Raw genomic sequence first — 22,450 nt, 5'->3', positions numbered from 1 at the left:
TGAGGGAAACGGAGATGTGAAAGCATCGTTTGTCCTTATCAGAGTGTGGCAGAGGGGTGTGAGCCCCCAGTTCTCTGCCTCAAGCTGCCTCTGCAGGGTGGGACTGTGTGGAGAGCAGTCACGGGCTGTGCTGCGGACACAGGTGGAGATGGCTCAGTAATGGCTTTAACGTGATGCTGGGCCTCCATGCCTGGTGACAGGCCATCGGTACCGGTGGCCCGCCCTGCGGGGCATACTGATGGCCCCGGGGCCACTGTGCAGAGGCTGCCTGCTTTCATTCCACCCCGCCCAGGGTGGAGTTCCTGCCCAGATCCCGAAGAGCTATGCAAACAAGAGACAGGTGGCTGGTTGTCCCCCACGGCAGCAGAGCTGTTCTGTCTTCTGTCTCGAGCGATTTGTCTCTCTGCTGTTTTCAGCTGATTGTATCTGTCACTGATTCTGCAAACAGCCAGCCATGCCGACGCCGTGACTACTGATGCCAGCTCCCACGTCCCCTCCCTCTGCTCTTCTCCTCCTGCCTTTGCCCTTTCTTGTCACTTCTGTTGCTACTCAGATTTGTGAGAAAAGACTGGCCTTTCATAGACGTTGCTTGCCAAGCACAGTACTTCTTTCTGTCTCTGTTGGCCAGCCCATCACTCACAGTCCGGCGGGATAACCTGAGGCCTTCCGCTTCCCTTTGGCAGAGCTCCCTGGGGGCCTACTTTTTGCTGACAAAGAGGAGAGTTGTGTGTGTGTTTTTCTGGCGACTTTCTCTTCTTGAGCAGTCCAAAAGGCTAGGGATGTGGAAAGCAAGACTGCAGAGAGACAGTCTTTATAATCCGCTCAGGCCCCTCTCTGAAAGCAGGACCGCGCAAGCAGATTGACTCGCTCTGGTTCTGAGGAAGATGGAGCTGAGTGTGGAGAGCCCAGTTCCGTGTCACAGAGACTGGGGTGTGGGGACACACTTTGTCACTCGCTGGGTCTCTACACGTGGGCAAGTTGAGTGGCTCGGTTTCCTTCTCCTGTGTGTGAAGTACGGCTAGGAGTCATCGTCAGCTCCTGGGACGTCGGGCGGCACTTAGCACAGTACTGCATCAGTACTAGTATAGTCTCTGGTCGTCGTTGAGAGGGGGTGACTGGATGTAGGGTTTCACCCGCACCCTGTGGAGAGCCTCCCAGGGCTTGTTTTCCGTAACTCCAGAGTTCACAGTGTGGAACAGCCTGTCCACGGAGTGAGTGTCTCTGAACCTGGGAAATCCTGTAGTGGCTCGAGTGCATAACTGATCATCCTATAAAATAGTTCACGAAGTTTGGTGTGCTGCTTTTAAAAGCTAAAGAAAAGGCTTTGAGACATATGCAGATGGGACCGTATTTTAGGGACACTTTTGAAATGTGAATTACAGTTAATGCTGTTCTGTGGTTTGAGAAAACACTGGGAGCAAGTACCTATTTTCAGGATGTGGGGACTACAGCAAATGTCAGGAGGCTGCCAGAGAGGAGACGGTTTTGAGCTTTCAAGAAATATCACTAAGTCAGACTTGGAGCTGCTCAAGCAACATCTCCACAGTCGCAGAGTAAGCTGGACGCGGCTTCCTCGTCCTCTGTGTGTTTGTTGACATCCGTCCCAGGTCTTCCATAGCTGAGTAAGGCCCCAAAATGTCCTCACTGTCTGTCATCCCCTTGGGGTTGGTGACAACGCTTAAAATCCATTCTTTTTTCAGGAACTTTACAAATGGCATTTTTCTTTTGGTAAGCCCAAGGAAATATCTGAGAATTATTTCAATCATCTTAAATGTGGCCTCTCTCCAGTATTTTAGAATGAATTCATATGTTGAATAGTCTGAGGTGATAGGTTTCTTTTGGTTTCCTTTCGTCTCTAAGATCCTCTGAAAGAAAAAAAAAGTTATAGTTATTCAAAAATATTCTGAAAAAAACCTCATCTTTAATTTCCATGTATGGTTAATAAATTAACATACCAATGGAACTACTCAGCAAGAACACTGAGGGATGATGATAAAGCTTGTTGTTGGATAGAACTTTTTGTGTTTACAGAGGGCCTCTGCTTGCCAATCACAGCCGTCTACGGAATGCTTGATGTTGAGTCCTAGTGCACCATTGGGTTCTGTTAGAATCATTATCATTATTGTCATCATTATCTTGGTTATTATTTACCACGTATTGCTTGTTATGTTCTCATTGTGTTTGCAAAAAAATTAATTATGTGACCATATCAAGAATACAGATTTACACTAAAGACATTATTGGCTTGTCAAACTGCTTACTTCAGCAGTTTTCCATTGCTTCATAATGGGTAAATAATCCTTTGATTCAGATCGAGAGAGAGAGAGAGAAAGGGAGAGAGAGAGAAGGAAAGAGAAGGAAGAAAGGAAGGGAGGGAGCCAACAGTCAGCTCAATCCCAATAGAACTCCTGGCAAGGAGTCCAGTTAGCCCATTGTAATGAAGACATTTGGAAAAATGAGGCACACTGGAACAACTTGAAACCTTCAAATGGCCTCTACAGAAGTCTTTAGGGGCAACCCTAATAATTTAGCCACAATTATTATTGATTACCAGCCCATCATTATTGAAGAATTCCTTTCAGAGTTTCATTTGGCAAATTCTGTGGTCCTCTGCTTCCCCTGGTAGGAGTCAAGTCACAGAAGGTCTGTGTGGAATAGAGGGCCCGTGGGATCACCAAGATGCCACCAGCTGTCTGTGGTTGGGGGACACAGCTTTGGACACCCTCCACCAATGCCAGCAAAGGGCAGTCACAGAACTTCTTTAATGCCTTTGCCTAACCCCAGCTGTGAGTGATGCTCCTTACCTCCAGAAGGCACTTCACGCACGCTTTGAAGATGATGGCGTGATCCATGGTACCTCACTGTGCCTCACCTCCTACAACACACCATGCTGCACACACCACTTTGACGGCAGCCCCCATAAATGGTGAATGTCCTCCTGTGTGGGCGGGACCACCAACATGCTTTCCTCCCTAAGCAGCTTGGATCTCCCCCTGCATTAACTTCTTGTTCAAGAATACGGCATTCCTTACACTAAGAGCATGCTTTGCGTATCCCACTAAGTGTTTATTGATGAGGCTGTTGGTGGCAGTCACACTTCTGGAACAGAAAGTTCAGAGCTTTACTGTTAAAATCTCAAGCCTTCCTCAAAACAGGTATGTGTTTTATTTATTTAATAGGCCTAAATGACCGTTTTCTTGGTTAAAAACTGAAAGCGTCAGGCTTATCTTTGAAATGATTAGTTGCCAATGTGGGTAAATTAAGAACACTGGTACAGAGGGTGATGTCAGGAGAGTAGGGATGTGTGTCTAACACCATATGGAAGCGTGGTGGCTTGGGAGGAAGGAACAATGCTCCTCCTCAACTTAGATGCCTCCGAATTTCGTGAACAGAATGATACTATAGGAGATGATATTCTCCTCTAGGAAAAAAACAAGAGAATTCTTTATTTTACTGGAGGAATCTAATGGCCACAGCCCTTCACCTCTAACTCACAATGGGGCAGTTCCAAGCATGAGCTGGTGATTTAGCTTCAGGACATGATGGGACGTATAGAAACTCCCCCCACTGACCGAAAGGACCTATGAAGGGTAACTCCTTCATGCTTGCATCTTGAAAGTACTTGTACCTTAAATAGAAAAGAAGGATTACCTTATACTTAGGGGAAATTGTTTTAAACTATGATGGGAAGGTATAGATTATATTTAAGAGAGAATTTCTTGACACTGGAGAGAGAGAATGTTATTTACTTAGACTAAAAATTCATTAGTGATGTCTCTCCTGACCCCATGATGAGAGAGAAGACGTATTCGTTAAAAAGAAGAGATAAAGAAAAATTTTTAAAGAGCCACGTGTAAGACAGAGAGGTGAATGGAGGTTGAGGAAGCATGGCAAGGTCAAAATTGGATGGAATAACGAAATTCCCCTTAATTAAGTTCAGTTCTTGCTGCTGGTTGTATCACATGAGCTGAGTAAGGAGGTGGGCCTGTTAGGGATGGGATGAGAAAACGTAGTTGTGGGTAGGCAGAACACAATTTTGCATGTGTGTTGCATAAGCTAGCATGGGTTGTTCTGTGCTCCTGGAAAAGTCTGAGAAGTCAAAGGACACCACACTCTCAGATTCTTCTTTTCCAAATAGGTGTCAGTGTCACATCCTGACCCAAGAAATGACCTTTATAAATTTGCCACTTAAGAAAATAAGACTGTTCAAGTGATGGATAGGCATTGGCCATCCAGAACAATGGTAACTGCTGGTGAAATGCGAAAGTGTCCTCTGGAACTCTGGGCTACAGATTGAGTCCTTGTCCCGTGAGAGCTGATTCAGGCTTTAATGCAGACCAACACAGGAAGATTGTTTCTCAGTCGCTATTTGTGTCATTCCTGCAACTTGCACGTTTCCTAATAGAAGGAACTCTTGAATTCAGCCAGCTGCAAACATGGTGCCGAGGGTTTCTCCAGAGCATCGGAGCCAGCGCACAGAAATGTGGAGCTCAAAGAAAAAGTGACATGGCCTGGCTTCCTAAGGATCATTTTCCGTAAAAAATATAATGTAGAAATAAATACTAATAAAAAATGGTAGGAATAACACAGAGTGAAGAAGGTAGCAAGTAAGAGAGCTGATAAAGACACTCAATTAGAGAAAAAATATTTCTACTCTTGAAAGATCTAATCATCTGGCTGATTTCCCTAGATGGGAAATCTTGCTAAATTAATTCAGAAACTAGAAGTCAATTACAACACACCCAAAAATGCTGCGTCTGGGAACCCCGAAGTTTAGTTTTTAAGAGTGATTTTATCACAGGCTACTGTGATCATTGTGAATGGTTGATTAAAATGTAAAAAATGGACCTTATCCATTGTAGCAGCAGTGGGAGTTGGGAGCCAGGAACCCTGCGATGTTGAATCCTTCCAAGAAGCATGAACCATAGAATACAGGAGCCCGTGGCAAAGCCCCGCGGAAAGCCCCAGTCCTTGGCAGCACAGCAATCACACTTCTTAGGAGTAGCCGGAGAGCCCAACGCTTGCACAGCTCCTTTGGCACCAGATAAACCTTGCCTGAGAAGGAAATTTATAGGAGCGGACATGGAATTTTATGAGGCCTACGTAATGTATTTATTTCAGCACATTTACGTCATAAAATTATCCCTGAGATGAAGACTCTGGAAAGTAAACACAACAATTTCGTCTATTTTGCCTCCAAGGCAGGCTCACATTGGGTTACTGTGCTCAGATCCGGTCTGTGCTTATTCCTACTCTCAGTATCGGTCAGTGATGCTCAGTCCGAGGGCAGAAGCCATGACGAGAGGGAATGGTGACTGCTGAGGTTTCTGCTCCCCAGCAGTGTTGATGCACTGGCTACCAAAAGACAAAAACATTCTCTGGAACAATTTAGTTAAGCCTCGTGTAGCAGAGAGGAGTAGCATATTAGCTGTAGGTCACCTGTGTTGCGTTTTTAAATGTTATACTTGTGGGGTGATTTTTCCCCCAAGAAGCAGAAACTTAACCTTCCTGATTATTTTGTGATTAAAAAATAAAATAATTTGCATTCCCTGAGCCCAGACTGACAGATGGTGGTGGTGTTTGGACAGAAACAGGCCAGATGTCAGAATAAAATTGATGAACCAGTGAGTTTTAAATTTGATCTCCCCCACCTCACCAAAATCACGAAATAAATCATCTTCACATCAAAGTTGGTTTCTTTCACCAATTCAAATAAAGAGATTTTAAACCCTACACTTTATTTTTTATTTTAATTATATTTAAAGTTAAAAAGCAATAACAAATCATTTGTCCAAAAATTAGAAGACTGTAAATAGCCGAAATAGTCTTGAGAAAGAAGGACAAAATTGGAGTTCTCACGGTTCCTGTTCACGAAACTTACTGCAAAGCTACCACAATCAAAACGATGTAGTGCTGGCATAAAGACGGACACATAGACCACTGGGATTGCCTGGAGAGCCTAAAATAAACTCCCACATGTATGTCGAATGGTTTCTGACTAGGGTTCCAAGGCCACGCAAAGGGGAGAAGGCAGTTTTTCACAAATGATCCTGAGAAAACTGAGTATCTACATGAGGAAGAATGAAGGTGGACCCTTACCTGGCACCATATAAAATATTAACTCAAAGTGGATCAAAGACTTAAATGTAAGAACCGAAACTATAAACTCTTAGATAGAAACGTAGGGTGCACACTTCACGACACTGGATTTGGCAGTGATTTCTTGGATATGACACCAAAGGCACAGGTACCAAAAGAAAAAAGACAAATTGGAATTCACGAAAATTTATAAATTTTGCACATCAAAAGACAATTAAAATAAAACTGAAAAATGGGCAAAGGGACTTATGAGTAGACATTTCTCCAAAGAAGATATTACAAATGGCCAACAGGCACATGAAAAGATGCTCAACATCACTAATCATTAGGGAAATGCAAATCAAAACAACAATGAACCTCAATAAAATTTTTTTAAAAACACAATGAGATACTCTTGCATACCCATTAGGGTGGCCATTATTAAAAAATGAAAAATTAAAAAAAAAAAGTGTTGGTGAGGATGTGGAGAAATTGGAACCATGTGCATTGCTGGTGGGAATGTAAAATGTGTGGCTATTGTGGAAAACAGTATGATGATTTCTCAAAAATTAGATACAGTTACCATATGATCCAGCAATTCCACTTCAGAGTATATACCCAAAAGAGATGAAACAGAGACTCATGTATATATTTGTACACCCATGTTCATAACAGCTTTATTCACAATAACCAAAAAGTGGAAGCAACCCGGGTGTCCATTGATAGATGAATGGATAAACAAAATGTGGTATACTCATACAATGGAATATTATTCAGTCCTAAAAAGAAGGAAATTTTGACACAAGCTACAATATGGATAAACCTTAAAAACATTATTCTAAGTGAAATGAGCCAGTCACAAAAGGGCAAATATTGTGTTATTCCACTTATATGAGGTCCCTAGAGGAGTCAAATCCATAGAGACAGAAAGTAGAAGGGTGGGTGCCAGGGGCTGGGGGAGGGGGTTGGGGGGTTGTTGTGTAATGGGTCATACAAAGTTTCAGTTTGGGAAGATGAACAAGTTCTGTAGATAGATGGTGGTGATGATTGCACAACAGCATGCGTGTATTTAATGCCATAGAATTGTCCAATTAAAAATAGTTAAAATGGTAAATTTATGTTATGTCTATTTTATCACAATAAAAAAGTTAGAAACAAAGACCGGTAATAATGAATGGATGAATTGTCAAAAAGTTAGGAAGAACTTAAATGTCCAAAAATAAGGGACTAGGAATGGCTAAATAAATTATGATAACCCACTCCGTGGGGTACTTATGTAAGCAGTAACATTTATTGATGGTGGCAACGTGGAAAATGCCTATGATATAGCGTCAAGTGAGAAGGGGGTGAAATTGTCACATACCATGATTGCAACTATAAATAAATCCAGTTCAAGGAAGGAACTAAAAGGAAATATCAAATGCTTTAAAAATTCGCGTTAGAGTGGTGAGATGGTTTGCTTTTCTTTTCATCTCTTTTCCAATTGTTTTGGAAAATGGATGTAATGGTCTTTAAAGAAAAATAAATTTACAATAAAATATGAAAAGAAGGAATAAGGAAACATTTTTTAATAATAATTATTAAAACTTTTAGTTATCACCTGTAAAATTCAGAATACTGGATATTTTTGAGGCTTTTGCAAAGTGGTATAAATATGAAAGGTATGAGTGACTGAGGTTCCTAGAAAATCCTGGTTCAACTCTGTGCTTCAAGAGCCATGTCAGAATTTGGGTCACTGAGCAGAGGACGCAGATGAACATCTCTGAAGAAAGAAGCTTTTCAAGGACTGGCCTGCGTTTGACGCTGGGCAGAGACAGCTTCCCAGAGCCGGAAGCTGTGTTGAGAGAGGCCTTTCTGGGTTAGAACAGACTCACAGCTTGGCAGACAGCCGCCTTTTAAACTGCTTTCCAAAATGAGGCAGCAGTTGACTTTAAGTGGGTTATTCTTAAAACTCAATTCGCACCCATCCTTCTCTGGCTTACTTGTTATTAGCTCGTTGTCTTTCAGCAAGTTCCACCTCTACTCCCACCCCAGCACCCACCCAAGGAAAGAAAGTCAGAACCAGAAAGGAATTGGGTTCCGATGGCGGCGTCTGCTCCTCAGAAGGGACAGTCAGAGGCGGGAGAAGGTGGGCGATGGGGTCACAGCAGAAGCTGCGGCTGCCTCTTGGGCTGCTCAGTTCTTTACAGACTCCGTGACCTCCCGCTCAGAGCAGCTCATGGTCATCAGCTTCCCAGAAGAGGGACGAGGGGGACCTGTGGAAGGTGTCCTTTGAGGCACCAAGTAACCAGCTTCCCAGGGTTCCAACATCTGGTGCCTTTCTGATGGGTCCTGTTCTTACAAGTCTCTGTAAGAGCCATTGTCCAGTCCATCCTCCAGAGCCTTTATCCGCGGTGGACATATTCTCATAAATTTAGTTCCATTCCATGATGCTGTGGATTCTGGTTTGAAGAAGATTTCCAAAGTCCCAGTTTGCTTCTCTTCTGCCCTCTGCCATTTTGGACCGTCCTGGTCTCTCTTCATTCCCAGGTGGTTCGAGACCAGATCTCTCACTGCACCGTGAAATTGCGCCAGACCACGGGCCTCATGGAGTACTGCCTGGAGGTGATTAAGGAGAATGATCCCAGTGGCTTTTTGCAGGTAAGGATCAGTTCGTTTCTGCTTGGGATTCTCAGTGTCCCGTGGGACCAAGTCTGCAACGCCAAGGCCAGACTCCAGGGCCCTGCCTGGGCACGGGTCCCTCTGTGATGGAACCCCCGTCACACTGCAGTGTGTATGTGGGTGTCTGCTAGCCTCCACCGACTTCCTGGAAGTCTTTGCCCACATGTGCTACGAGATTGAACTTGCATTGTTCTTGTGTTCAATCATGAAAACATAATTCTCTGTAAGTTCTCCCAAAGCACAGTTCTTGCTATGCCTAAGAATCAGGTCCTTCTCCGCTAATATCTCCTGGGCAGTTTAGTCAGCCACAAGTGTCTGTGTGTGCAGAAACTAGATTTCCCAAATAAAGTGAAGCTTTTTCATTCCTTGGATGTTTCATGATTTCTTCAGTGTTAATTGTTTTAGTGAAATGCTAGGATGTCAGCTGAATTTTACTTAAGTTTTGATCCCAGTGATTCAGGGACCTTTTATTAAGGAATATGTAGCTCCCTTGCAGCTCAGATTCTACCAGACTGGCTGAGTGACAGAGGGGACTGAATATAAGAAATGAGAGTTGTCTACCAAAGAATAGAGGGACACGTGAAGCGACGCCCTGCAAGCCTAAGAAGCTGCATTTTACAGATTGTCATACGCAGCCTCTCTAGACTCTTTCAGGGACTCCCACACCTCATGGTAGAAACTTAGGGTTGTCGCTTCTAGTTGGATTAACTAATCGCCAACGTATTGTTTAATGTCGTTGACTTTTAGTTGATCAGTCAATTAGCATTCTCATATATCCAGATTCGTCCCTTAGGACAGTTGATGGCTTCTAAGTATTTATTGTGCCCTCCTCTGACTCACAGAAGTGTCCAGATTCCCATGGTAAATAATGAGGCTCCTGACCACCCTCAGAGGGTCGGGAAGGGTGTGAGCCCCCAGGCGGGCTGGGTAACCCTCCAGGAGAGCCGAGGAGCAGTGTTCTGTGTCCAGGGTGGCGTTGTGTCTCTTAGGCTGTGGTCTTTGATGTGACTAGATTTCTGACGCCCTCATAAGGAGAGTGCACCTGACTGAGGACCAGTGGGGGAAGGGGACGCTCACTCCCAGGATGACTACGGACTTCGACCTGAGTCTGGATAACAGCCCTCTGCTGCAGTCCATTCACCAGCTTGACTTCGTGCAGATGAAAGGTGCGTGCCCACGTCCCCCACCCCCCCGCCACCGTCCCAGCAACGTCCTCAGGGGTCCTGATGCTTGAAGCAGGATAAAGGCTGCATGCCAGCTCACAGCAAGCAAAGGCAGCCGCCAGGCATATAGATCACCTGAGAGGCAGAAGGAACCACACACACACACCTGTGGGTCATGTTACAGAATCTGGAGTGGCTCCTGTCTTACGGCATAATGGAAACACCCCCGCCCCCGTAGCCATGTCCTCTGCCTCTCAGAAAGTCAGATCAATTCAGATAAGTTCAGCGTTTGCCTCTTTGAGAGTCTTAGAGATTTCACACACTCGGCATCAGAGAACAGCTGACATTAAAAGAGAGACAGAGTGTCACTGCACATAAATAAGATCTTGTGACAGAGTCACCCAGGAATGCTGGTACAAATCCAGGGAGTTGAGAACTGAAAGGACAGCTTCCACGTGGACAGGGACAGTGAGGAAACGGCTGAGGGTGGATCAGTGGGAGCCCGAGAGGATCAGAGGCGGCTCGCCAATGCTGGTCGGGAAATGCCAGCCTGGATACAGAAGGAAGTGGAAATCTGAAATAAACTTAAACTTTTAAAATTTTTGGTTTTTGTGATTGAAGGATATGGCAAGATCTCTTGGAGATTTGGGGGTGGCTGAGGGGAAATATAAATACTTAAAATGATCTTAAGGAAAATAACTCTTTCAAAGAAAGGTAAAAACTGAAGCCAACCAAGCAAAGATATTTTTATGGCAGTGTAAGTAATATCCATTTCAAAAATATTTCTGATCTTTTTTTTAACTTCTTACTTTGCCGTAATTATACATTCCCAGGAGGTTGCAACAATAGTGAGGAGAGGGCCCCGGGGCCCTTCGTCCAGTTTCCACCCATGGTCACATCTTGCACAACTGTCATCTAATGTCACAACAGGAAACCGACATTGGAGCACGGTGTGGGGATGGTTCCATGCCATTTGTCACGTGTGGATTTGTGTAACCCTGTGGCAGTCCAGACACAGAACTGTCGCCACTCCGGAGACCACCCTCCTGCTGCTCCGTGACAGTCACACCTCACCCCTCCCGCCACCACCCCTAGGCCCTGGCAACCATTCATCTGCTCTCCAACTCTATAATTTTGTCCTTCTCTGATCTTTTTTAAAACTGAAGAAATTGATTTACTCTTTGATTCTCCCAACTCAAGCATCCATGTAATAAATTACTCCTGGAATTCAGTGCTTTAAAAGTGTTTTCTTGAGCCAGCCCTGACGGCCTAGCAGTTAGAGTTTGGCTTGCTCTGCTTCAGCGGCCTGGGTTCAGTTCCCGGCTGTGGAACCACACCACTCGTGTGTCAGTAGCCATGCTGTGGTGGCAGCTCATGTAGAAGAACTTACAACTATACACAACTATCTCCTGGGGCTTTGTGGGGCGAGAAAAAAGGAGGAAGTTTGGCACAGATGTTAGCATAGGGTGAATCCTCCCCTGCAAAAAAAAAGGTTTTTTCTTAAGAACAGTCTACATGCTTCCTTTTATTAGACAGAGAGAACCATGTAACCCAGCAAGTCATAGGCTCACATCACACAGTAAAACTCATCCTGTACCCATTGCTCCTCCTTCTCTCAATCCTTTCAAAGGATTTTTGCCTCCTTTGTTTCCAGTCTCCTCATTTTTTTGTTTAATATGTATTGCTTTGGGAGGATACTATAATTAACTTTTGAGGTAAGCCATGGATAGATTGTAAATAAAAATGCTTTGTTGTAGTGACAGAAATGGTTAGCTTTTCTTGACTGCTTCCCAAACCAACACTCTCCTAGGAGCTTTACGTGGATTGACCCATTTTACTCTCACAACTCCAGTGGGCAGCTGAGGAAACTGAGACACAGGAAGACTGGGTGCATGGCAGGGCTGGGATTCGAACCCAGGAGCGTGGCTTCAGAACCAGCCCTACGACTGCCAGTTTGTGCTGTAAAGCCGGTGCCTTACTAGGCAACTTCTTCCAGGAATAACTGAATTCCTCCCTGAAACTTAAGAAATTTGGTTTTTTGTTGCAGCAATTCCTTCTTACTGTTTAAAATCTTTGTTTCACGCCTACATGGTACCTGTGCAATAGAGCCATCAAGTCGTGTCTAGAGCCCCACGGAAGTCCCTCTCCGTCAGCCTCTCTCCACACCCTGTTCTCTCAACGAGGTAAAATCATTGCAAGGTTATGTCTCAAGTAGCTCAGAGGAGAAAATCTGTCACAAAATCTGAAAGCAGTGGACGGGCTTTCAGAGAAAAACAGGCAGGAGGAGGGGCGGGAGAGGGTGGAAGCCGGGGGGCCGGGAATGCTGCCCCGGCTGGAGAGCTGCTCCTCTCCATGCACTGTTGTGTTGGAGTGAACAGGCCCTTCGCCTGGTGCAGGGGCTGCAGGTTCACACAATGGCGTCACAGACCATGTTCCTGCTGCATTGTCACTTGGCCACTTAGGGCTGCACACAGAAATAAGCGTGGACATGGCTGTGTGTACCTTCCTTCCATGAAGGTCAGTACACACAGCAGAGAGTGCCATGCTCTCCAAGGGCCAAAATGCCAAACTCCGGCACAGGTTCACCTGGAACACGGAATTATCCAGAACAGTTATCGATGAAGCTAATGGAACAGGCCATTTGGTATGAGACTGGATTGTTCCATTTCCCTTTTCTTTTTAACACGTCATCTTAATTTAATTTACTTCTGATTAGTATCCCTCTGCAGAGTTAATTTATATGCTTTGCCTTGTGCTCACTAAGTTTAATTAATTCAGTGAGAGCTCAGTCCTGTTTAGAATCTGAATAATTTTTATCTGTCAGATGCTTGCGATGGAAAGAAAATGTCAAGAGGTCATGAGGCCATGGAACTTGATTGGCTGTGGTTAAGGCTTCTCCTCCCAGCCCCTTTGATGTCTGCAACATACACACAACTGTGCCTGGTGTAGTGCTAGCCTTTGTATTTTTGTGTTTTATTAGGATATTTGTAGTCAGTTTAATAAACTACACTTTCACGGTTTGTCAGTAGAAATATCTCGAGAAATTGTACCCCAAATCCATGTACAAATGGCCAGAATTTGAGTAGCATTCGGAATGGTGTTAATCTGACCATTGAGAAACTAATAATACATGTAATTCAATATATATTTTCTAATTGTGCTAAGTGGATTAGTAGAAAGTTAAAATATTTTCAAAGTTACTTAAAATGTACATTTAAAGCTATGACTCAAACTGACAACTAAAATATCTGTTTACTTCTTAACTCAAAATTTGACCATCTCTCTGGTTTTGAAATTTCATCTCAGATGCCTTTTTTTTTTAGAGAAGATAAGTCTGTTATGTCGTCTTTAAATATTTCTACTTAGGCCAGCTACTATTCAGCTAGAATGTGCTGCCTAAGATGATTCTCTTGTTAGCTAAGGATTTCTGATTGCTCCTTCTGGTGCAACATTGCTTGCATCAGTTGAGATCCGAGTGGAGAAGTCTGGTCCCGTCTTTGTTGAAACATCCCTAGATTGTGATGGCATGTTTTCTGGTTGCGTTTGACTAGAAGGTCATCTGACCCTCTTTCCAGGCCAGTGGGAGTGGTGCTTGATCTCTCAGACTTTTCTTTTTTATAGAAAACAACAGATAAAGCTTTCTTTTCTGTCTTTATTAGAGAGTAATCAAAACATTTTTCCCTTAATTCTGAGTTGGTATTGTCAGTTCTTTCCCAGGTCATGGGAAGGACGTTTTAGGATTTTTCCCCTGGTCCATCCAGGGGCTCTGCTGTTTGGCTCAGAGTAGATTTCAGGTGCTACCCTCTCCCGGAAGAACACTCCCCAGCATTGTCTAAGTACACAAGTGTCCCAGAGCCATCAGCTGGTGCTGAGATGGAAAGCCAGGGTTCATTCTGAACCAGGATGAGACCAAGACCCTGCACTCCACCAAGCATCCAGCATGCAGACCGGCGGTCTTCATCCCTCAGGGCCTCCACTCACCCCAGGACGCGTTTGTCTTCATTAACTCACGTCGACTCTGAGAGTCCAGGCTGTGCACCAAGGTCGTGGGAAAGGACGGTGTGGTCTGAACAGGCCCTCCTGAGAGTCACGGGGAGAGAGTGCCCGGGGGTTTGATGGTGACGGGGACGAGCACACGTGCCACCCTGCGTGTAATCCATTCATAGTTTGAGGGCCTGCGAGGCATGGCCTCAAGGCCCGTGTTCACGTGTGTCCTTAGCAGTGTGATGGCTCTCCAGAAACGGCGTGTCCTTCCTCTGAAGTCTGACCCCCCCAAATGCCATTTGTATTGTTCAGTAACCAGAAGGAGGAATGACAGTCCACAAAGGAGCCCTCAGAGAAGGTGACTCTGTAGAAGAGCATCCCCGACCACTACAGCTGTGCAGGTGAAATATTCACTAGTCTGTACCAGCAATTCAATGATTGATCGCGGGATGGGAACCAAAAGAAACCTTCCCCCTGGAATCGGGCTCGGGGCTTCCCTGCAGCACAGTTACTGTGCCTGGGGAGGCAGCCTGGCAGCGGGGCCCACGGCCCTGGCCGGCCTGTGTGGCCCCAGATCCCAGCCCTGCCACCAACCAGCTGTGACACTTTCTGCCTTTAGTTTCTCATCTACAGAGTAGAGATGGGAACAGTGCCTACCCAGTGGGGTCATTGTGAACACTGAACGAGCGAAGGCACGTCGACCTCGCTCCACGCCCTCTGGCATTCATCAAGTTCTCCACATCGAGGATGGGAGGCCACTTCCTTTGCTCACATGTCCTCGCCACACGCCTGTTAACTCTCACAGAGGGATTCTGGGTGGTTGTGAGTGTTCCCAATCTGACAGATTAGAGAGAAAAATTACACAAGTAGGAAAAACATGGGACATAATTTGAACTAGAATGGCCTGAAAAAGATGAGACGTTCTAAAGCTTTCGTATAACAAGCCACAGTGGCAGGATTTTCATTTTGAGCCAGGAACCCCCCAGACTCCTCAGGGAAGTCAGGAAGAGCAGCTGCCCTGGTGTCCAAGAGGAGAACTTTCAGCCTGAAGCTTGGTTTCACGGGCTAACAGGATGCGGGCACTGGAATTCTGATCTAGGATCTGATCCCGTCAGGAGAAATAAGTTCATGAGGAAAAACAGAGATGTCCAGGAACGGTGAGGAAGTGTTCAGGTTACAAGAGCCATGGCAGCCCCGGTGACAGTTCCTTCTTAGGGTTCAGCCCAGAACCTGTGATCCTGTCCACGTCCGAAACAAATGTAAACTAAGTTGAGAATACTTTGGATTCCTGTCAACCATTTATTTTATATCTAATAAAGTGAAATAGGGTAATGTACACCCAGTGTAAAATCTGTTTTTCTAAAATGTCAGCCTCAGTCCTTGCTAATGAGGCTATAATTTTGTCACATTTGCCATTTATATGCACCATCACTTTGGGGTAAATAAGGAAAAAGAAAAAATCTAAGCACATTGAGAAATAGATTTAGACACATGCATATGTCTCTGAGTTCCTTCCTTTTCTCTCTCTCCCTCTCACTCTCTCCCTCTCTCTCTTCTCTCTCTCTCTCTGTCTCTGTCTCTGTCTCTCTCTCTCCTCTCTCTCTCTGTCTCTCTCTCTCTCTCTCCCTCTCCCCCACTCTGTCTCTCTCTCTCTCCCCCCAGTTTCTCTCTCTCTCTTTCTCCATCTCTCTCTCTCTCTCCCCCTCTCTCTCTCTCTCTGTCTATCCCTCTCTCTCCCCCCATCTCTCTCTCTCTGTCTATCCCTCTCTCTCCCCCCCCAATCTCTCTCTCTCTCTGTCTCTCCCTCTCTCTCTCTTACTTTGATTTTTTGCTTGCTCTTTATTTAAACCCTGAGCAGTATTAAGACCTGAAGATTAATGAGTGGTTAGACTTTTTTCTCTCCTTTTGGTCTTTTAGAGTGTACCCATTGAGGACTTATAAATGAAGTTCACACGTTCTAATTACACGACACCATGTATTTCAATTAATCTTTTAAGTATACCTATGTCTATACAGGGAAATTCGAGTTTCTTAGCAGAAACGCTGCAAGCATCTGTATGATTCAAGTTGAAACCATCTTGTGATCTTATTTCGTGATTTTGAAATTGATGAAATGTAGAGTTGCCTGAGACACGAACCAAGGGAGCACGTACACTGACAGGGGAGTTAGTGAGATAAAGAGCGTCCGAGGCATTATTTTTCATGGTTGGCTCTAACTAACAAGGACAGTTAAGAGCAAATATCCCCAGGGAGAATCCTTCCATGTTTCTGGAAGCCCTTTGAAGATTGTCTTTCTTAAACTTCTCGTATTTTTCTCTGCAGCCAATGTGTTAAAATGTATTCTTTATATAAGGAAAAAACTTAATTGACGAAGTAAGTTCCTAACATGGCTAATGACCTAGAGTTCACCCTCCACTTACACTCCTAGGTGGTGCCTGTTTCTGTCTAGATGATCAATAGAAGGAGTTATGTCTTCTGTCTCCACCTCCTTCCATCCAGTCCTTGGTCTATTTATTGAAGAAGGCAATAGATTTATCCCCTTTCCTCCAAATTTAGACGGTCTGGGACGTCTGAGGCTACAGAAGCCACTGTTCTCTGATGAGATTCCACTGGACTCTATGCCATTAGAACTTGCAGTGTGATTCCCTTCCTACACTGATCACCTCCAATTAGCTGGTCGTTAGTTTGTATTTCATTGTATTTGATCTCGTGACTCAGGCCAGGTTTTCTTGTACTGTATCTGAGTCTTTTCTTAAGTATAAGGAAAGAGACCGGCCTCACCTTCACACCGCTTGTATTATAGTCCCTGGTTTTGTTTTCTGGGTCATCCACCATAGATCCTATTCTCTGAACTGCTCTTGGTTGGGGCGACTGGCAAGGAGCAGATTTAATTCAATGCATGACACTCTGAGTCCAATTTTGGTACAGCATACCAGGTGTTCCACAATTAACATTTGTTCATCTAAATGTCCCTGGCTGTGGTCCAAACTGTTCTCTCTTGTTGTTAAAGTGCTACAAAAATAAATTAATGTTTTGCTGCTGAAAAAAAACTTAAGCAGTTGGTAAAAACATTGTTCCGAGATGTATGTACTAAGTTCATGTGTTAGGAGCTAGCATTATTCATTACCTATCATTTCTGTCTGTGTGTCTGAAGGCTCAACTAATGGGCAGTTTTAGGTAATACCAAAGGCTCTCGGCACAAAATGGGGAGCAGGGAGGCGTTGTGACTAGTGACACGGGGCAGATTCTCACAAGGTCCCGAGGACTCTTGGACCCTCCCCTGCCAGGCCCTTCTGCTCCCATGCTTCTCGCCAGGCTCAGTGGCTGTTCTCGCCTGCAGAGAGAGTGGACTTGAGCTGATGCTGCTTTCAAGATAGAGCTGCCTTGGAAGAAGGGCGTCGAGTTCCTCAGAAGTTTCAAAACTGAGAAATTCCTGTTTGTGTCACTCAGAACCAAATTTTCAGAAATCTACTGTTAAAGCTACTTATGTGCACAAGACCTTGAGTAAAATCAGTGGTTAAAAAAATGATACAACCTTATAAACATAGTGGTTTCAGAGCTGTTTCTCAGAATAGGCAGTTCCATGTTTACAAACTGGGATTTAGGCTCAGAACAAATTGTACAATAAATTTACTGTCCTTGTTACGGGTTAAATAGACTAGTGGGCTGGACTGGAAATCCATCTCCCAAGTGAAAGACTTCCCTCGGGGATGATGTCTTTGATGCTCAAGGAGGCGAGAACAGAGCAGTTGCCTCCCCTCCATTGATGGTAGAAAAAGTACCACCACGAGCTTGGAATAAGGCCCCACAGTAGCTCGGGAACCAGTCCCACTCCTGGAGACTCTGGGAGGGATCCTCTTAGGTCCCCCACGCACCCCGGGCTGGCCACATGCTTGTCAGGGGGATGTTTATCATTCCAAGATCCTGAGATGTTTGCAGTTCGACAGAAGCAGGGTCACACTAATTTCTGTTTAGCTTCCCCTCCAGTCCCAGCGACCCCCATCCTACAGCTGGAGGAGTGTTGCACCCACAACAGCAGCGCCACGCTGTCCTGGAAGCAGCCGCCTCTGTCCACGGTGCCCGCCGAAGGGTACATTCTGGAGTTGGATGACGGCAACGGGGGCCAGTTCCGGGTAAGTAGAGAACCTACTACCAGTTACCCAGAACCAGGGACTCCCTCAGAGGACCCACCAGCTTCCCCTCCCCTCCTGGGGACAGACAGTCCAGGCGAGCCTGTCTGCCGTTCACCTGAGATCTGCTTTCTCCTTGCACCATCAGAGATGTATGAAGAAGTCCCCGAACGGAAACTGCCTTCCCCTTCCGAGAGAAGGCACAGCCATGCTGCGGGCTCTGGGGCCCGCATCCAGACCCCGACTCCACCCTTCAGCTGTGTGGCTGTGCCCGTTTCCCACCTCACTTGTAAATGGGGATGATGACGATAACATGTCCCTCATGCATTCTCGTTGAGAGTCTCTCAGATCACCCATATAGCCTTCTTAGCATGCTGCCAGTCCCAGACCCAATCTCCTGAGCTGTCACTTTAAAGCTATGCTTTGAATGCAAATTATTTTTACCGTTACGTCAGCATAATGCTGTAAATTATGCGGCTAAAGATGGAGGCAGACACTACCTGTGCTAGAGACGAGTTATGTGGGATTTATTTTAAGCCTCTGAAATGTCGTTCTTCCTCCCATCCCTGCTTCCTCCCCGTCCCTCTGTATTTGAGGAAACCCTGCCCTCCTGTGGCTTGGAGTGTGGTTTCTGTGACTGTTCCTGAAGTTGTCAGTGGAGTGACAAATATGACACGATCTAGGCCCTCGTGTTTTCAAACCTGTTTTTCACACATCCTACTGATGCGTAAAGACCTTGGTGGGTGTGATATACTCCACAAATGCCAAGTTAATAATGGTAAGTAATAATTGAGCCCCAGCTGCTAATAACCACCATTCGTTCAGCTGCAGGCCTGTGCTGAGTGCCCGGCCCTCTGCTGGTCGGTTTGCACATACAACCTTGTGTAATCCTCACACCACCCTCAGAAGCTCGGCATCGCTCTCCCCATCTTACAGATAAGGAAACTGAGGGTAAGAGAGGTCAATCACATGGCCGCATATCCCGCAGGATTCAAGTCCAGATCAGGCTGACACCAGAGCACGTGCTCCTAACCATTCTGCCACACTTCCTCCCGAATGGCCCCTCAAGTGATTTGAGTCAAACGGTGGCCTGTTGTTTCTTGACCCTCAGGAAGTGTACGTTGGGAAGGAGACCATGTGCACCGTGGACGGTCTGCACTTCAACAGCACTTACAACGCTCGCATCAAGGCCTTCAACAAGGCGGGCGTCAGCCAGTACAGCAAGACCCTGGTCCTGCAGACGCCGGAGGGTAAGGCCCTTCAGCAGCGCCCCTCCGAGCGGGAGCTGCGGGGCGCCTGACGCGCCGGCCGCCCGAGGGGCCCCGCCTGCCCCATGTGCTGGCCGCCCGAGGGGCCCCGCCTGCCCCAGGCGCTGGCCAGCCGAGGGGCCCCGCCTGCCCACCCCTCAGTGTCCCCATGACTCGCCCCGCACCCTCCCAGAGCCGCTGCTCCTCCTGCCTTTAGCAAGCCCAAGGGCCATGGAGCCATCAAGCCAGCGTCCACAGCGGTGTCCCCGGGCTCGGCCGTCAGCTGCCCTGGTAACTCTGAGTGAGCTCCAGTCGAAGAAGCTGAGCGTGAAGGCCTGAGTGTGCCCCGTGTGACACACACGCGTCCAGGCCCTAGGGCAAGCTCCCGCTCCACGACACACGTCATTTGCCACTTTACCCGATGATGCCCGTTGCCCATAGTGCTTGCCTGCTTCTCAGGGTGGGCCGAGGTTCTCTCCAGTGGGGGATTATCTGCCAGGAAGCCTTTCCGATGGGTGTGGGGGGCAGAGCTGCTCGGAGGGGCCCGTCTCCCCAGCGCGGACCACTGCCCTTTCACACCCAGAGGTGAGGCCACTGGCACAGGACCCAGGCTTCCTGGGGGCTCCCACAGGAAGAGACTGGCAGCCCCGCACTTCCTCGCCGCGGCCTCCTTTGCCGGCCCCTCCAGGCGTGGCCAGGCTGCCGATGCCCGGTCCCAGCCCGGTCTCTAGAGAGCCTCGCTCCTTGGCTATACTGTAAATACTCTGGTCATCAAAGGCGAGCCACCCATCTCAGAGGAGGGGCTTGACATTGATGGCCAGGTGTGACCTCCAAGGCTCGAACACATTCCCTTTAAAAGCAATTGCAACACGTGAAATTAAACCTACGAAGAGCTATTCGCGGTCGGTGCCAAAGCACTTCCAGAGCTTCCGGGTGTCATTTTAATCAGAGCAGTTACCCGCACCCAAGCGGCATCCTCCATAACTTCCCTCTCAGAACCGATTGTGTTGATTTTGTTCAAATTCAAGAAAGGAACTGTGGTGGTGTTTGTTCCCACTTCCCACAAACCTCAGCATGTGCCCGTCGCCCCTAAAATGGTTCACATGGTTAAAAATAAGCACAACTTCAAATCCCACAGCAAGGTGGATGGGCCTAGCCGTGACAGCCCTGCCCGGGCAGCAGCTGGAAGTCCTGAGCCATGTTGTCAAAGAGAAGGGTCTGTTGAGGGAAGGTGCCCACGTGACCTGTTCCCATTTGGGTCACAGCCACGTGAGCCAGAGCATCCCTGGAACCATTGTTTCAGCAGCTTCTCTCTGGGGTGACCTGGCCCCTTGAGAGCAGTTGCCTCTTTTCCCAAGCACCGTACCAAAATGCTGACGCTCCAAGGGTTTCCTGGACGCAACGCAGAAGGCCCTTCACTGTGGTGGCCTCGTGTCCGGCGTGTGCACGGGGCGGTTTGGTGGAACAGAGAAGTGCATGCCCTCAGAGCAGGGAGGCAGTTGGCAACCATGTTGCTAATATGTGTCATCAGACCTGCCGGAAAACTATCTATTCATAATACATCATGGAAATCATACTATTCTGCTAAAATCAGTTATTAGCATAGCAGCCTGAGCACTGATGTCTCTCTTTTCATCCTACAGGGGAATGTAGTTTCTCAGTTTCTCTTACTGTTCATAAGATTATGGTGTCTAATAAATTACAGGATTGGAACGGTGATCCTCATTACCGCAGTCACAGCACTGGGGGTCATTTCCTAAAGAAACTAATGGAACAAGTCCTTTTCCAGCAAAGCAACTGTACTGTAGAATTAATTTCCTCCATGAATTTTATATATTGTATACAAATATAAGGGATGTACCTAAATACAAAGAAAGCCCTATCGTCGTGTAGATACCAGTATTCTCTGTTACCGCACAGAAGTGATTTTTCTCATGATGAAATAAAGTTCACACACATACTTTCTCCATAACTTTGGTTTGTTCTATTTGTTTCTCCCTCATTCTGATTCATTCCAACAGTGAGACAAGATTTAGAAAGCAAGAGAAAATATAAGGAATAGCTTATTAGGAAAAGAAAGAATTGATCAATCTCTAACAATAGAAAAGGCATATAGAATTAAAAATTATACCTCTTTTTTGAGATGAGTGAGAAAAATTCCATTAACAGAGTTTTGGTACATTAACTGAACTTATACTTTATTAATGTTCCTACCGTTCCTTGAATGGTGTACTTTGGATATTTTTTCTTTGCTGCTCCTGGAGGTGATTGGGGTGGTTTGCTCTGGTTTTCTGCTTTAACAAAATCTTTCATGTTCTTCTTAGCAAGAGTTAACCCTGTTCCAAAGTTCAAAACAAGAAGTCTGTGTCACAGAAGGGTGCGATTTCACGGGTGATCGCGAGTCTGACTTGGGTTTACGTGCATTTAGTCTCAGGTTTAAGTCACTGCTGCTTGAACTCTTTGAACTATCACAAAACCTTCTGCTGGCTAAATGAGCATCGTGCAGGGAGATGAAATGTCCACTTTGTTATGAATTCTGATCCTTTATTTCAAAAGCGAATTTGTTTATTTATCTATTTATTGGGCCCTGTTGATGAGGGTCCGGGGTACACTATGCTGTGCATGTGGTGTGTCGAGCAGACGTCACCCGGCTGTCCTGGAGCTTACGGTCTAGGATGAGAGACAGGCCTTAAAGAAATGGACACACAAATAGTTACATATTTACAAGTTATGATAAACACAGAAAGAAGGAGAATTATGTCTTCCTTTCTCCATAAGGAAGACATAATTTGCGGAAGGGAATTGGTCAAGAAAACAATGAAAAATAATTTAATGCAATGGAAATTATAAAGAATGTGTTACTAAAACAGAAAAGCAGAGGAAAGTGCCTTATTATATGAGTTCGAGCTTCGTGAGTTCCTGAGAGCTGAGTCCTGGGGGTGGACCTAAGACAGCCACGTGAATAAGGCCAGTTGCAGGTCTAAACCAGGTTACCCTGACTTAAGAAGAAATACAACTGTAAGCAATTAAGAGTTTTAATGAAATTTACAATAAGACCCACAACCCTGGTTGTGTATATCTTTAAAGTAATTCGTTTAATAGTCATCAAGGCTGTGTCACCATCTCTGACACCGTCTGCAAAAGAGGATCCAATTAAAAACATTATGTAACAAGGCCTTCTTAATAC

The 22,450-nt window shown here is 45.9% G+C and overlaps 1 protein-coding gene across 11 annotated transcripts in view; it reads left to right on the top strand.

Moving 5' to 3' along the window:
• TRIM9 (tripartite motif containing 9) overlaps positions 1-22,450 on the top strand; it is a 108,406-nt gene that overhangs the window by 66,356 nt on the left and 19,600 nt on the right. For 8 of the 11 annotated variants that reach the window (XM_008518712.2, XM_008518714.2, XM_070630301.1 and 5 more), the window contains exons 4-7: positions 8,608-8,718; positions 9,752-9,905; positions 17,862-18,019; positions 19,128-19,266. In XM_008518712.2, the coding sequence (XP_008516934.2) occupies positions 8,608-8,718; positions 9,752-9,905; positions 17,862-18,019; positions 19,128-19,266 (562 nt within the window). The remainder of the gene's footprint in view (positions 1-8,607; positions 8,719-9,751; positions 9,906-17,861; positions 18,020-19,127; positions 19,267-22,450) is intronic. The other 3 variants (XM_008518713.2, XM_070630311.1, XM_070630289.1) reach the window with 1 other exon arrangement.

The sequence above is a fragment of the Equus przewalskii genome, chromosome 1 (genome assembly GCF_037783145.1).
Source record: "Equus przewalskii isolate Varuska chromosome 1, EquPr2, whole genome shotgun sequence".
Lineage (NCBI taxonomy): Eukaryota > Metazoa > Chordata > Mammalia > Perissodactyla > Equidae > Equus > Equus przewalskii.
Note: the sequence above shows the minus strand (reverse complement) of the source record. Positions and strands in the feature narration are given on the sequence as shown.